Source organism: Dasypus novemcinctus, chromosome X, assembly GCF_030445035.2.
Source record: "Dasypus novemcinctus isolate mDasNov1 chromosome X, mDasNov1.1.hap2, whole genome shotgun sequence".
Lineage (NCBI taxonomy): Eukaryota > Metazoa > Chordata > Mammalia > Cingulata > Dasypodidae > Dasypus > Dasypus novemcinctus.
The window spans coordinates 43,872,907-43,889,678 of record NC_080704.1 but is presented as its reverse complement, the minus strand read 5'-3'; the positions used below and the strand labels follow the sequence as shown (position 1 = coordinate 43,889,678).

General features: G+C 35.6%; 1 protein-coding gene across 2 annotated transcripts in view; it reads left to right on the top strand.

Annotated features, from left to right (window-relative positions):
• RPGR (retinitis pigmentosa GTPase regulator) overlaps window positions 1-16,772 on the top strand; it is a 64,343-nt gene that overhangs the window by 16,993 nt on the left and 30,578 nt on the right. For both annotated transcript variants that reach the window (XM_004457643.3, XM_071213143.1), the window contains exons 8-11: window positions 3,984-4,139; window positions 8,555-8,679; window positions 10,111-10,296; window positions 11,484-11,652. In XM_004457643.3, the coding sequence (XP_004457700.1) occupies window positions 3,984-4,139; window positions 8,555-8,679; window positions 10,111-10,296; window positions 11,484-11,652 (636 nt within the window). The remainder of the gene's footprint in view (window positions 1-3,983; window positions 4,140-8,554; window positions 8,680-10,110; window positions 10,297-11,483; window positions 11,653-16,772) is intronic.

Below are 16,772 nucleotides of genomic sequence, written 5' to 3'. Positions count from 1 at the left end.
GCTTCTAAATTTTACTTGGTAGGGCAGCATGTCATTTCTCAGGATTCTAGTCAATATATTAAACATACTTGACACTTGACAATATGCTTGCTAAATTGATGCTCCCAAATTTGCTCAGCATTAGATATATTTTATTAGATAAGTAAGTAGTGGTGGTGCCATCAGGTTATGATGATTTTTTGGTCAAAGATAAATGAACCGTTCATTTCTGAAATCACCACTTCATCTTTAGTAACCCAAAGTTAGATGTGTTCCAGACAAACTTGGAATAACATAAAATCCTCAGATAATATGCTTAATATTTCAAGAGGACTAAGCAATTCTTTATATTTAGATATTCTGCTTTTATGTTGCTTTTCCTTGACTTCTTATTCTAGTCCCAGTCATGCTTATTAAGTTTTGGTTTCCCAGAATTGCAATTTGCACATGGAATCTTTTCCAAGTTAGAAATTTTTTTTTTCAAACCCTTTACTCTAAATTGGGAAATAATTCTGAGGTCTAGGATTTTAAAAAATTTCTGCTGACAAAATGAAATTCCTGGGAGTTAAAATTTGAAATTAATCTTATAAATTATCTGAAAATCCATTCTTTAGCCAGAAATAGAACTTATTTTTCATGTATCATGTGTTTTTTCTAGCTTATACAAAGATCATATAAATAAGTATTTATTAGGTGATTCAAGAATATCCTGAAAGATGCAAATGTTGATTTTATAATAATAGATCATTAAAGTATGCAATATAAAAATATTTTCATATAAAATGAGCACCAAGATAATCCATGATACTTTTAATTTATACTTATAATAATTATAAGATGCACTTAGTATGATTTTTAAAAATTGTATTTAAAGACATTTAGCTTTCTATGGACATCAAATATTAGTTACTTTTTTTAAGATTAAAAATCATGGTGCCAGAAATTGATTCTTCTCTCCAGATTTTTTGCAGACTTTTGGCTCTCACAGACCAGTAAGGTTTTTTACAAAAATTATGAGGACCAACAGATGATTTCCAGCTTCTGATTTACGTTTGGCTAAATGGACATTACAAAAAAATTGCCATCTTTTATCACCATCATTGCATAAAATAATGAGAGACTCCCTTAAATTGTATAAATTTATCTTTATGGAAAATTCACTACTTTGTGTATTTTTCACTCTTCTCCATGGAACTGTGAGAGTTTTATTATGAGCTAACCCTGGTGAGAAACCTGGGTTCTGTGGTACAAAGTAAACAGAAATATTAAATGTTTAATCACAGGTGATGAAGAAATTAACCCAAAGTGTATATTGCTCATCCGTTTGACTAAATACAAAATTGAACAGTTAAGAGAGTTATAAAATACTTTGCGAGATCCTAGGGAAAGAAGAGCTTATTATCTGTTCTGGATCATTCCCTTCAATAAAGGAAGACTTGGATTAGATGATTCTATGGGGGTCCTCCCCCATTTTGTTCTCAGTGTCTCTAACTCTGACCTAGGAATCTATTTGAAGTTAATTTGAGTTAAAGTTAATTTAATTAAAGTTAATTTGAATTAATTCATTGCAGGTGAGTTTATTTGAAACTATTTCCATATGAACATGCTGTAATGGAAAAGGATAAGTTAGACAATAGAATTACTGGTTGCAGTGACTGTGTGATTATAGAGTCCCCATAGAATCAGAGAAATAATGGACTGCTGTTGAGAGAGTGTCAGATGAGCTTGGGACACACTGAGGCAGAACAATAAAGGCAATCTTGTATGACATCCAGAGTCATTACCAGAAGATAAAAAAGGCCTGGTTATAAGATGAGGTCCACAGTAAAGTATGGATCCTAAGGAAAATCAGAATTTACCTTATTTAACCTTTCCAGATTATGTTTAGAGAAACTTTGATCTCTACAGGGCAAAAAGTAACAAGTTACTAGTCATAAAATAAAATATATTCTGTGAAATTTGAGCAATATTGATTTTAAGCCAACTAATAGAATGTGTTTTCTAATGAAATATTATTTGTTAACATTGAATTAAAATGTTAATTGTCACAAAGGTGATATGCCCCAAAATTATATTAGTTGTTATATGGAATGCTGTTACATAAATAATAGAGTGTTAAGTCATTAAAAAAAAAAAACCAACTACTGTCATACTAATCATCATACCAAGCACCTGAAAGAGCACCTAACTGGATAACAAAGCTTTTGTGGTATGATTCATGCTGCCTGAAAAGCCACAGGCTAATACCAGAAAGTCCAAGAAATTTGGAGTAATTATTGGCCAGCCAGAGATGATGGTAATTGTTTTATTTTATTTTAACCAATGTTCTTCTACTAAGCTGAAAATTTAGAATTGGAGATGGAATTTTTTTTTAAAGATTTTTATTTATTTATTTATTTAATTTCCCCCCCTCCCCTGGTTGTCTGTTCTTGGTGTCTATTTGCTGCGTCTTGTTTCTTTGTCCGCTTCTGTTGTCGTCAGCAGCACGGGAAGTGTGGGTGGCGCCATTCCTGGGCAGGCTGCTCTTTCTTTTCATGCTGGGCGGCTTTCCTCATGGGCGCACTCCTTGCGAATGGGGCTCCCTCACGCGGGGGACACCCTTGCGTGGCACGGCACTCCTTGCGCGCATCAGCGCTGCGCATGGCCGGCTCCACATGGGTCAAGGAGGCCCGGGGTTTGAACCGCGGACCTCCCATATGGTAGACGGACGCCCTAACCACTGGGCCAAAGTCAGTTTCCCTGGAGATGGAATTTTTTACATTAAAATAGCAATCTCTTTTGCCATTGCCTCGATGTGATTTCATATCCTTGATGCAGCACATTTTCTTCAAGGAGTAGTATCTGTATGTGTCTTACTTAAGATGCAAGCATTCTTTACTTATCAGACAGAAAAATAAAATAATATAAAATTACATGACAGTAGAGAACTATGTATGTTCACCAGTAAACCCCATTGTCAGAATGAGTTGATTAGATTACTTTTTAGAAAAAATTATTATTCTTTATAACTTAATGTCCTAATATGTTTCAGTATCTGCATGAATGTTTTCTCATTTAATAAAAAATGTAGGTTTTATTTTATCAAAGAATTTAAGTAACTTGCCTGCTTGCCACAGCTAATAATAGTGAAGATTTGGGTTCCTGCCTGAATTCGGAGCTCTTCGGAGTCAAAGTATTGAACTGAGAAGATGTATACTGATATAATAGACACTACCCTTCCTGACATAGTGGGCAGTGAGAGTTTAAGCACGTCTAATAGGGCCCTTTCATCACCCACTCATTTATCCTGTTTTTATGGTTTTCCATTTCTATAAAATATATGAACTGATATTTACTAAGTTATTAGAGGTCCTTTGGAATCACTTTAAAAATATTAATATAGAGGAAAGCTTTTTATCCATTCCTTCCAATATTATTGTATTTCCTGATAAAGGGAGCTTTACTTATGAATAAATGGAACATATCTATTAATACATTTTCATTCTCATGCAAATTCTCCTCTGAAATTGTGTTTCATAAAAGATTATTCTATTAACTGCTTTTCAAGGAGTTTTTCTGCAGAAGATACTCTTCATTATTTTTATTTAAGGCAGTGACAGGAATTAACTTAATGACAATTGATGCTTTCTAAAGAGATGAAGGAAGTGGGCATTATAGGGACTTTTCTGGTAGTTCAACCATATATATATCTTGCCTTATGCAAGTTGTTTACTTACAAGCAATATGTGTTACCTAAAGCATTTCCTTTTATAATTATATGTAAATTTTAAATTCAGGGCCCTGCCATAATTTTTACAATTGTGTCTCTTTTCATGTTTATCTTCCTTCATCATTGAAATATTAATACTTAAGCATTTAAGCATCCTTATATGAGTGTTTCTTTCAAAGACATTTCACCTTCATTATAAAAGATTGAATGTCACAGTTTTTCTAGATATAATGGTAACTGTATCTATTTACACGCATTCCTTTTCTTGTATTTGCCCATTTCTCTTTCCTTTCAGAGAAAGCAGTGTATACCTTTGGATTGGGACAGTTTGGTCAGTTGGGTCTTGGCACTTTTATTTTTGAAACGTCAGAACCCAAAGTCATTGAGCATATTACAGATCAGAAAATATGTCATATTTCATGTGGAGAAAATCACACAGCTTTGATAACAGGTATGGATTAGAATTTGGGTTATGCTTTTATTAGTCGTGTGGGTATATTTTATTACAAAATAAATAATATTTGGAATAATGTAACTTAAGCATAGGAATTACTGATTAAGAAAAATGGAATTCCTAGTTTAATATTTAAAAGAATAAAGTTGTAAACTCATTTTTATTACTTTAATTGAATATAAAATAAATGTAAATGATTCCAAAATTTAGAACTTCAAAATATATCAGTGCTGTCAGAGATAAGATCATAGTATTGCAGAAAGCTGGAATCCTTTTGAAATTTGTATCAATTTGAAGGTTCCTCATTTTCTCAGGCCAGTGAGAAAACTCCTAAGAGAAAAATTTTATTTTAAAACATTCTCCCTGTTCAAGCTGACAGGGCTACATTCAGGATGAATAAATTCTTGTGGTGCTTTTGCCACCAGGAGGCGTTTTCAGTAGTCACTCCTTCCTATTCTTTCCTCAGTAATAGGAAAAAGGTACCTCAGAGACCATTAGTAAATTTACATATCTGATTACTCCAGATCTTCAGCTCTGTAGTTTCTCATTTATCCAGAAGAAGGTGCTTTGGGCCAACTTCTCAACATCAGGAATTTGGTCCTGCAAATGTAGGACTTAGTAAAGTGTCTCCTAAAACTGACTTGCTCCACAATTTTAATTGCTTAGGGAAAAAAAGGGGTCTGCAGTTTCACTTCTTTCTAGCTTAGGTTTCAATCTAAAAATGGAGTAAAGTATCAAAAAGTTAGAAATCTTTCTAGTATTTTGAAATAATCCAGGTAGTGGTATTCTCCCCCCCCCCCCCCCCCCTAAAAAAAGGTGCTGCTATAGTAGAGCTCATCTAATGGTATGTGGTTAGGGAAACTAGGAATTGACAAATACAGGGTACTATCAAACACTCTTCCTTCTTCCTCAAAGAACCCTTCAGAAAAGGCTTCTTACCCCTTATCAAGTTTTTATTTTATTTTATTTCTCTTCCCTTCTCCCCCAATGTCTGCTTTCTGTATCCATTTGCTGTGTGTTCTTCTGCATCCACTTGTATTATCAGGTGGCACTGGGAAACTGCGTCTCTTTTTTGTTGTGTCATCTTGCTGCATCAGCTCTCCATGTGTGTGGTGCCACTCCTGGATAGGCTGTGCTTTTTTCACACGGAGCAGCTCTCGTTGTGGGTGCACTCCTTGTGCATGGGTCTCCCCTTCGCGGGGGCGCCCCTGTGTGGCACAGCACTCCTTTGGCACGACAGCACTGCGCGTGAGCCAGCTCACCACATGGGTCAGGATGCTCTTATCTGTCTAGCTATGTCCACTTCCCCCTTATCAAGTATTGACGTCCTTGTTAAGTAGCATGAAATAGAATTTATATACAATGTAAAGAAGTATTTTCATAGTCCCATAAGCGTTGTTGATATGTGTCCTGTACCACAGGGTCATAATCTCAGTTTGTGTCCTTATTACCATTTTTTCATCAATTCTAAATTGCCATTGATGGTAAATACACACTCTTAAAAAATGCCTCATCTAACATACCAATTAGATTGTTTAGTTAAATTTCTATAGTACACCTGATGAATGAAGCTGTAGCACAAATAATTAAACATTAACTGGGTTTGCTTTTTTGCTTATGGATTTTTTTTTTCTCTCCAGGACTAATTACAAGCGTGTAGTGAGTTATCTGTCAGCTCTTGCCAGTTGCCTAATATAGCCAGTGGCTTAGAAAGCTCTTCAGTTAGAGGTGCAATCAGGGGACTTGGATCAGAGTGGGTTTTTTTTTCCTGGCTAAAGACAGTCAAAAGACAAACCATTGAAAACATTCTGGATAAAGATATCAGGGTAAAAGGAGGAGGAGGAAGGGATAAAGAAGGAGATAGGTATATGTGTGTGTGTGTGTGTGCATATATATATAGAGAGAGAAAGAGAAATAAATACCTAGTAATTATATGTAAGAGTCTAAACACTGCTTATCGTGTGTTTATAGGGAAACCATTTTTGTGTATTAATTTTGGTACTTGTCACCCTACTGAATTTCTAATCATGTTTTCCTTCAGTTCTCTTGGATTCCCTTAGTAAGAAACCACTTTGCCATCTTGAATTGGAAGTCCCCAAATGTCTCATCTTATTCCTGGCTTAAAACCATTCATTTAGTATATTTTTGCCCTTAAGACAAGGGTTCAAAATACTTAATATAAATGAATAGGACCCTCTGTAGTTTGGTTCCTCCTTACCCCTCCGGACTCATCTTACCACTTTCCTCTTAGTTCTCTGCTCCAGGCACATTGGTCACCTTTCAGCTCACTGACTGAGCCATGTTTTCTCTTGATTCAGGAACTTTGTATGTGCTACTGATTCTGCATGGAAGATTATGTACTCCCTTCTTTTTTTTTCATTTTTTAAAATATATATTTTTTAAAGATACATAGATCATACAAAATGTTACATTAAAAAATATGAGATTCCCATATACCCCATCCCCACACCCCCCAGTCCTCCCACAACAGCTTCTTTCACTAGTGTGGTACATTCATTCCATTTGATGAATACATTTTGGAGCACTGCTACACAGCATGGATTATGGTTTACATTGTAGTTTGCACTCTCTCCCAGTCCATTCAGTGAGTGATGGCAGGATATATAATGTCCTGCATCTGTCCCTGCAGTATCACTGAGCACAACTCCAATTCCTGAAAATGCCCCCATATCACACCTCTTTTTCCCTCTCCCTGCCTTCAGCAACTCCTGTCGCCGCTGTCTCCACATCTATGATATAATTTCTTCTATTGCTAGAGTCACAATAATTCTGTAGTAGAATACCAGTAAGTCCATTCTAATCCATATTTTATTCCTCCATCCTGTGGACCCTGGGATGGCAATATCCACTCCACCTCTAAATCAAGAGGTGGTTTAGATCTCACATGACTGATGAATGGAATTCTCCCACTTGCAGCTGTAGACTCTCTCAGTTCCCTGGTGTGGTGGTTGATCATCCTCACCTCCCTGTTAGCTGACCCCAAATGAGTTTTTATAGCTAAGAGTCTTCAGAATGAGTCAGGAGGTCATCAGAAGGCCTGCACATCTCAGCAGGATCTCAGAGACAGCCAAAGTAGATACAGCCCCAGTTAAGGGTACCCCTAAGGGCTATGGAGACACCCGGGTCCTATATAAATGACAGATGGCTCTGGAATTTAGTGCCTTGTCAGTAGACCCTACGTTGTAATTTGTGCTCCTGAGTGTGATGGAGTTGGACTCAGATGTGACCTTTCTATGCATGCCTCTTCTGTCACTTTTACTGAACCTGTGGTTGGTGCTAGGGTTGGTGTATGCTCAGGAGACTTGAATCTCTGGACTGTCTATGTGCCAGCTGGGCCCTGAGCCTCAGCAGAGTTGCAACACCTACTCTCCGGTTTGTTGAACTTACTCCCTTCTTCTTGTCACTAAACCCTACACATCCTTTAAGTTTCAGTTTGAAAGGCTTCCTAATCCCCAGTCTTGAGGGAGATTCCCCTCCTATGTATCCTGTGGCACCTTTTACTTTGGCTTCTGTGGCACTTAGCACACTTCAGAAAAGGAACGTAGGTTCAGAATTGCTCCTGTTGCAGTGGGCAAAAGACTGTAGAAAACCAACCAGATTACACAGTATCGTTATGGCCCCAGTTAAAGAGGGGTGTGGTTATTGGTAAATGAGTCTACTAGTCAACATGCTTGGTTTATGGCATTTTCTTCAGCAACACTCCACAGCCCAGGAACAGAATTAGTAAAAGAGATATTTGGAGGGATCTAAGACAGTGGCTCTACACTGGCTCTACACTGGTGACAGTTTTACCTCTATCCCTGATTCCCAGCCACATGGTGATATCTGGAGATATTTTTGACATTTGGGGGGTGGGGAGGTGTTCTACTGGCATTTAGAGGGTAAAGGCCAGGAATGTACTAAATATCATATAATGCACAGGACAGCCCCCCACAAAGTAGAACTGTCTGGACCAAAATGTCAATAGTGCCAAGGTTGAGAAACCCCAATCTAAGCAATGACAGGAGAAAAACATAAAATAGCTTATATTGGATTATAGGGGGTCAGAATACAAAACTCAACTTCCCCTTGAGAATATGGTGTGTTTTGCAAGATGAATACTATATGCATCTGCTCCGCTCAATGCCTCATGGGACTGGGCTTCAATTTTACTAACCACTGAGGGGTTAGTCACTTATTCTCAGAATACCTATTGCCTAAAGTCATGTGTAGGACCATAGAGAACATAGAGATTGAGGAAACATCAATGTATCAGATTAAACTCAATGCGGCATTTGAGGGGAAACTTAAAATTTGTAATGTAAGTTCATGTATTTTCATGGTTTTATCTGCTTAGAAATAGATCCATACAAATAACACCTTTGTAATTTTCTTTATTGTTCACATTTTAGATATAGGCCTTATGTATACTTTTGGAGATGGTCGACATGGAAAATTAGGACTTGGACTGGAAAATTTTACCAATGAGTTCACTCCTGCTTTGTGCTCTAATTTTTTTAAGTTTACAGTTCACTTGGTAAGGGCATCACATTTCCGTGTTTACATTTTCATATTCCTGTGTTTGAGTCTTACATTATTTCATAGAAGATAAACAAGTACTTTTGTGTTTGTATGGAAGAATATCATGAACTGATCTAATAAATATACTAGTTTTTTAAAAGCTAAATGTCAGAAATTATGCCACTCTGCAAATCTGTCCCTTTCTTAATTTTCCTCCTTTAACATATTTCTTTTTGCCCTAATTTTGGACTCTTTTGCTTTGTTCTCACATCCCTTGAAAGCCAGGACTATGTCATGCCTGTTATCTTTGTATCTCATATAGCACCCAGCAGAGAACTTTGCTCATAGTAGTCTTCAGTAAATGTTGTATTAAATATGAATGAGACTCTCACATTCTGTGCAGGAAAAAAATTAATAATAAACTAAGAGTTTTTAAAATATATTCTATTGGTTAAATGCTATTCAGATAAAAATCTATTCTTTTAATATCACATCACCATAAGATGTCATATCTCTGTTTCTAATACTTTTGTCAATTAAGAACTATAGAATTTTGAAAATTCTGTTTACTTGTTGATGACAATATCACATAAAATTTTTTCTCAAAAGATTGATAGTCTCACTATGGGGCACTTCAACTCATAAATTTGACAACTGTTTAATGAATGTCTGCTATGTGCAAGGTACTGTACTAAGTATCAGTAATACAGAGTATACAGTGATACAAAAATGGCTGTCTCTTGCATTCATTGAGCTTATAGTCTTATGAGGAAGATAATTTTTAGAAGTGATGTAAAAAATACATATATATATTTAAAATTTGAAAATATTATAAGATACAGGGTATGTTAGGCTTACCATGTAGAACACATATAGTTGCTAAGAATCTGTGTGTTGAAAATATTGTACTTGTAAAACATTTTATTGAAAATAATTTATTTCTCAAAATTCTTATATATTGATTTCATTTGTTATTGTTGCATTATGTACACACTCATATTTTGCTCTAAGGACTCTTAGGCATTAAACTTAGAAAATTATCATGTAAAGAAAAAGATTGGAGACCTAATTATACTAAGAGACTGATTTATTCTTGGGTCACTTTTTTCTTTGTAGAACTTCTTTGAGTATTTTTTCAAGCTTTTAATATTGCGCCCAGTTTAGCATCTTTTTCTGAAACAATTATACCATTTTTTAACTTGTAAGGAGACATGTAATGTGCCAAATAGTTTTTTTCTCTAAACTATAAACTGAAAGGAGAATGGTAGGTTAAACTTGTTCTAATTTTTAAATCACAATATTTAAAGAATATACATTGTAATTTGTGTATGTATGGTCAATCTAGGAAGTCTACTGCTAAGTAAATATTTTGTAGCTGAAAACTGCTAAAAACTCATTTCTGTTTGAAGCTGATATCAATTAATTTATCTGTGGGTTTATGCTGTAGGTCGCTTGCGGTGGATGTCACATGCTAGTTTTTGCTGCTCCACGACTTAATATGCCAGAAGAAATTGGTTTAGATGAATTAAATGATCCTTGCTTACCTGCACCAGCTTCTCTGCCCATTGGTGATTTGACCTCAGGAATGGCACTGCATAGAACTTTATCAGCACGCATGCGTCGAAGAGAGAGGGTACACTTGTGGTCTATTCTAATAGAATTATCTAGCACTGCAAAAATAACTTGAAGAAAAAGTCCATTTTCTTAAATCAGAGAAGGGTCTTCTCAGATAAGTTTACTAAATAAAATGATTGGAGTTGAGGGCTGGCAAACTTTTAAAGCGAATTCATAGTTAACTGTTAAATATACAAATCAGAAAATTCAAATTGTCATGGATAACCTTTGTAGATGATGGTACTGTACAAAGCATCCTTCTATAGGCCTATCTTTTCACCTCAGATTGAATGTGGAATTTTTTTTCTCAATAGTATGTGGATTGACTTCCACTTTAACTTGCCACGTGCTTTTAAAATTTTTTTTATTTTTAAGGTACTGGAGGGGTGGGATGGCAGAACCCAGAACCTTGTGTATGGGAAGCTGGCGCTCAATCACTGAGCTTCCCTGACCTGATTTTCTCATTTGTTTTGCTTGTTGTTTTTTGTTTGTTTGTTTGTTTAAGGAGGCACTGGTATCCAAACTCAGGACCTCCCATGTGGAAGGCAGGCACTTAACTACCTGAGCCATATCCACTCTCCACCACATGCTTTTATCTTTTAGTTATAGTGGAAGGTTATATGTTAATAAACATTGAAAGTTGAAAAACAGAAAATAGGAGCTTCAGTTTGAGAGAGGGAATATTTTCTCTCAATTAAACTTAGAGGTTCTCCTTCAGTGCTTTAAAAGTATTGTTTCAAGGCATATTTTTAAGTATTAGAAAATGTCAAATATCTTTTTAAAGAACACATTCCTTTTTTTAAAAAAATTACATTAAAAAATGTATTCCTTTTGAAGTAAAAAGTTTGGTATTTTATTACGGGAAAGTACATCTAAAACAACTGGGAAATGTTCCATCAGTGCTTTGTTGTTGTTTGTTTATATGTCATGAATAATTTTTTGTTTCTTTAGAAAGGCAGAGAAAAGACACACACTTTTCTACACCGTGGTGAAAAACAGGCTTCCAAATTGATAATTTAGACCAACCAAGATACAGAGACAACAGAACAAAATAAGTTTGAATCCTTGGGGATTATTACAAAGCTAATGTCAAACTTCGGCAGACTTTACAGTCATAATCTTAAAATTTTTAGCAACTGCATGGTAGTTTATGTCAAAATTATATATAAATCATTTAGCAGTTTATTTAATGTTTTTATTTTACAGGAAAAATCCCCAGAGTCTCTTCGAATGACACGAACACTACCTCCAATAAAATGGACTCCTGTACCACCTGTTTGTTTTTCCCCCAGTTTAATCCCTTACCGTTTGTCTGCAAGTAACTTGCCAGAGAGAGCCATTAGAAAGGATGGCCCCATGCAGCCAGTGGAGCCAGGTAACTTTTAGTACTCTGCCTTCTCTCAGAAGAAATATGCCTGTTAATCCTTATTGATTTTTACACTTAAGATGTTTTCTCTAATCAATTAAATTGTTTGCTTTCTAGATAAAGACTGATATTTCCTACTTGAACTCAAATCCAGCATTACCCCGGCATATAGAAAGCATTGTCATTGACCCTAAGAGTACCATATAACAATAGCAATGTATAGCTTACATAGTACCTTCTCTTATATTGTCTCCTTTAAACCCTGAGGCAACTCCATGAAGTATGTGGGAATTATAGTCTTCTTCATTTCACAGATAAGAAAAGCAAGACTTTTTTTAAAAAAGATTTATTTATTTATTTCTCTCCTCTTCCCCTCCCATCCCGGTTGTCTGTTCTCTGTGTCTGTTTGCTGCATCTTCTTTGTCCACTTCTGTTGTCAGCGGCACGGGAATCTGTGTTTCTTTTTGCTGCATCATCTTGTGTTATTTCTCCATGTGGACGGCGCCATTCTTAGGCAGGCTGCACTTTCTTTCACACTGGGTGACTTTCCTTACGGGGCGCACTCCTTTCACATGGGGCTCCCCTATGCGGGGACACCCTGTATGGCAGGGCACTCCTTGCACGCATCAGCACTGCACGTGGGCCAGCTCCACACAGGTCAAGGAGGCCCGGGGTTTGAACCGCGGACCTCCCATGTGGTAGGCGGGCACCCTAACCACTGGGCCAAGTCCGCTGCCAGAAAAGCAAGACTTGAAGAGATGCTGTGACTTACCCAAGGTCACTTATCTTAGAAATGAAATGAATAGGATTTGAACGTAGGTCTTCTGGTCCTGTGTAGAGTTGTATATTTAGGCAGTATTGCAAGTTGTTAAAAACATGGTATATGTAGTTAAACTGATCTAGAGTCAGATGCCAGCTCTGATGTTTATTAGCTGTGATTGATCTTGGAAAAGTTACTTTCTCTCAATCTGTTTCCTTATCTTTAAATTGGGTATAAAAATACCTATTTCAGAGAGTAATTATGAGGATTAGATGAGATTAGGCATATATAATACTTAGCATTGGGTTTAGCAACTCTGGGAACCCCTTAATTAGTATAGTAATTATTATTAACACATCCACCTCACTGCCTACATTGTACTGCCTATCAGATATAGATTTCATGTTTTAAATTGGAATCTCATCTCTATTATACATCTCTGTTCTAAATGCCTGTTTACAGGCATTTGTGTATCTTAGAAGTATATGTGTTACTGCAGGGCATGTGCTTGAATGATAGGGTAAGGCAAGAAGCCAGGACCAGGGGATCAGAGTAAGCAGAGAGTTTGGAGTTCAAAAGATAATCTGGGCACCAGATAACCATGGCACAGGTAACTTTTAATATCTTTGGAATCAGAGACCTAGGTGAAATGTTGAGGTAATAAAGGAGCAGGAACTCAGGCAAGCATTGTTGGCCATAGGAATGGAATATTAACTATAACTAATACCTTGATAATGAGCAAGTTTCTTCCATCTGACCCACAACTTTTATGTTTCCTTTTGAGATAGGAATCCGTATCTAATGGTGCTCTTCAGCTCCGCATAAAGAAAAATAGATTCTGACAGACAGTGTATACAAGGAAAAGAGAAGTTTGTTGTTTGGGGGAAGTTGTTTCCCACTTTGAGATTTGAATGAGAAGGTATACATAATTTTGTAACTAAATCAAAAGGAATGGCCATTCCTTACATTTTTGTGACTGTCTGCTAAAACTCTTAATAAAAAGTATTTTGAAAGTTATAGCCAAGGTATAATGTGACTTTTCTTTAGATCATTAACAGAGTTCAGGTTTTAATTGATATAGAATCACTTACCCTGGGCTCCCTTACCAGTTTTTTTTTTTTTTTTTTTTTGCAAAACGAATAAACATCACTTTTCAGATGGTAAAGTGAAAAGTAAACTAAGCCAAATTATCCAACTCCCCTTCAGTTAGAATTGGAACCTTAAAGATATAAGCTACAGATTACCCCATATAATCATTTCTGATGTACCAGTAGATCTTTAACTTTTATTTTTACATAATTTCAAATTTACAGCATAGTTACAGGAACAGTATAAGAAATTCTTGTATACTTTTTACCCAGATTCACTAATTGCTTACATTTTGCTCGTGTGTCATCACACACACACACATACACGCAAATTCTATTTATGAGCCATATAAGTAGATTGGGAATTACCTCTAATTCTGTCATTGTGTATTTCCTAAGAAAAAAGTATTTTCATACATAACCACAGTACAGTTATCAAAATCATGAATTTTAACATCGATATAATACCATTATCTAATCCACAGTTCATGTTCAGATTTTACTTATCCTAGTAGTATACTTTATAGCATTTTTTCCCCTGATTTAGGATCCAATCCAGGATAATCGATTGCATTTAATTCTCTTTTCTCTTTAGTCTACTTTAATCTTTAATCTATAGTCTCCTTTAATTTAGTCTCCTGGAATAATCCTTAGTCTGTCTTTGTGTTTCTTCGCCTTGAAATTTTCGAATGTGTCATTTTGGGTATATCTGATATTGTCTCATGATTAGACTCAGGTTATGTATTTTTGGCAGGAATAACACTGAAGTGATGTTTCCTTAGTTCACAATATATGATTGTTCCAATATTGTTGATGTTAACTTTGATCATTTGGTTAAGGTGGTATCCACCAGGTTCCTCCACAATAAAGTTACTATTTTTCTTATTGTAATTAATAAGTAATTTGTGAGGTCAAGGTGGTTGATACTATTGTTCAGGTCGTCCATATGGCTCTTGAATTTTGTCTAGTTCTGACAGTTAACAAAGAGAGTGGTGTGACATGTTTCAACTTTGTGGATTTCATTTCTCCCTTTAGGTCTATTAGATTTTGCTTCAAGTATTTTAAAGGTTTTTTTGATGCAGTGAATACACAGTTATGATTATCATGTCTTCCTGATGGCTATCATTATGAAATGTCCCTCTTTATCTTTGTTAATGTTCTCAGAGTCTGTTTTGTCTGAAATTAATAGAGGATTCCTGCTGTCTCATGCTTAGTGTTTGCATTTTTCTGTCATTTTACTTCTATCCTATATTATTCTTTATATTTAAAGTGTATTTCTTGTAGACAACATATAATTGAATCTGTCTTTATTATCCTGCCTGACAGTCTTTGAATTGGAGTATTTAGCCCATTGATAGTTAATGTAATTATGGGTATGGTTGGATTTAGCTCTACCATTTTGCTATATGATTTTTATCTGCTTTTTGTTGCTTGGTTTCTCCTTTCTACCTTTATTCTTTTCTTTCTTGTTTATTGGTTAATGGAATATTTTTTACTGTTCTGTTTTAATTTCCTTTTTTGGCTTTTTACCTAAACCTCTTTTATTTTTTTAATACTTTCCCTCAGGATTCTAATATGCATCCATAATTTACAGTCACATAAAATTTAAGAACCTTGAGACCATATAGCTCTGTTTGTCCTTGCATGTCCCTTGTGTTTTGTTCAGTGTTTGTACATTCTATTTACATATGTTAAGTGATATTACAAAGTTTGCCTTTTTTTAAAAATTTTTTCTTTTATTAGAGGAACTTGGGGTTTACAGAACAGTCATGCATAAAATACAGGATTCCCACATACCATACCAACACCAACACATTGCATTGGTGTGAAACATTTGTTACAATTGATGATAGCATATTTTTATAATTGGGCTATTAATTAAAGGCCATGGTTTAATTTAGGGTTCACTGTTTGTGTCATGTAGTGCCATGGATTTAAAAAAAAATTATTCTGTGACCATATATATAAGCTAAGATTTCCCCATTTAGTGATATTCATATATATATGTTGGTGCTGTTAATTGCATTCAGTGTTTTGCTACCATCACCACCCCATCCATTACCAAAATATTTTCATCATTCCAACTAGGAGCCCTGTACATCCACACCCTATCCTCTGATAAACCTAAATTCTAGATTCTGACTCTATGAGTTTGATTATTCTAATTGTTTCAAAACAGTGAGATCGCACAATAGTTGTCCTTTTGTGTCTGGCTTATTTCACTTAACATTATGTCTTCAAGGTTCACACATGTTGTCACATGCATCAGGACTTCATTCCTTTTTACAGCTGAATAATATTCCATTGTATGGATATACCACATTTTATTTATCCATTCATCAGTTGATACAACACTTGGGTTGCTTCCATCTTTTGGCACTTGTGAATAATGCTGCTATGAGCATCAGTGTGCAAATATCTGTTCAAATCTCTGCTTTCAATTATTTGGGTATATACATACTAGTGGGATAGCTGGATCATATGGTAGATCTATACTTAGCTTTTTGAGGAACCACCAAACTGTATTCCACAGTGGCTACACTATTTTGTGATGCCACCAACAATGAATGAGTTCCTATTTCTCCACATCCTCCCTAACACTTGTTACTTTCTGTTTTTTTTCTGCTCCTTAGTCTTCACATTCCCTGATTCTTTATATTGCTAGTTCCAGTCTACTCTTGAAACCCTCCATTTTTGATTTCAGTTATTGTGGTCTTCAACTCCAGTAGTTCTGTTTGGTTCCTCTTTAAAATTTCTATCTCTTTATTTAGACTCTCATGTTGTTCATTCATTGTTTTCCTGAGCTCCTGTAGTTTTCTTCACTGTACTTCATCTCCTTGAGCATTTTTAAGGTCATTTTTCAAAAGGCTTTGTTTGGTATGTCTGCGTTCTTGTCATCTTTGTTAGTTTCTTCTGTCTTTTATTTCTTTTCTTTTGGATGGAACATCATTTACTGTTTCTTTGTCTTGTATTCTTTTGCTAAACACTGTATATTTTAATATTGTAAAAATGTTGACTCTGGGATTTACTCCCTGGAATTTCTGTTTCTTGGTTTTGTAACTAGCTGGTTATAAGGTAGAGATTTTCGTGAACTTCAACCCCATCCTATCAGGAAGGTCTACCCAAGGCAAATGCAGTTTGCAGGGTTTTCCCTGTTTCTCCAGGCCTCTGTCTTGTCCTGGCCTTTTGCTTGTTAGTTGTTTTGGTGTTTCCCTGTTTATGGGAGTTTTAATGACCTCTCTGTTTCCCAGGAGACAGACCTCCCTCTCCTGGGTATTTGA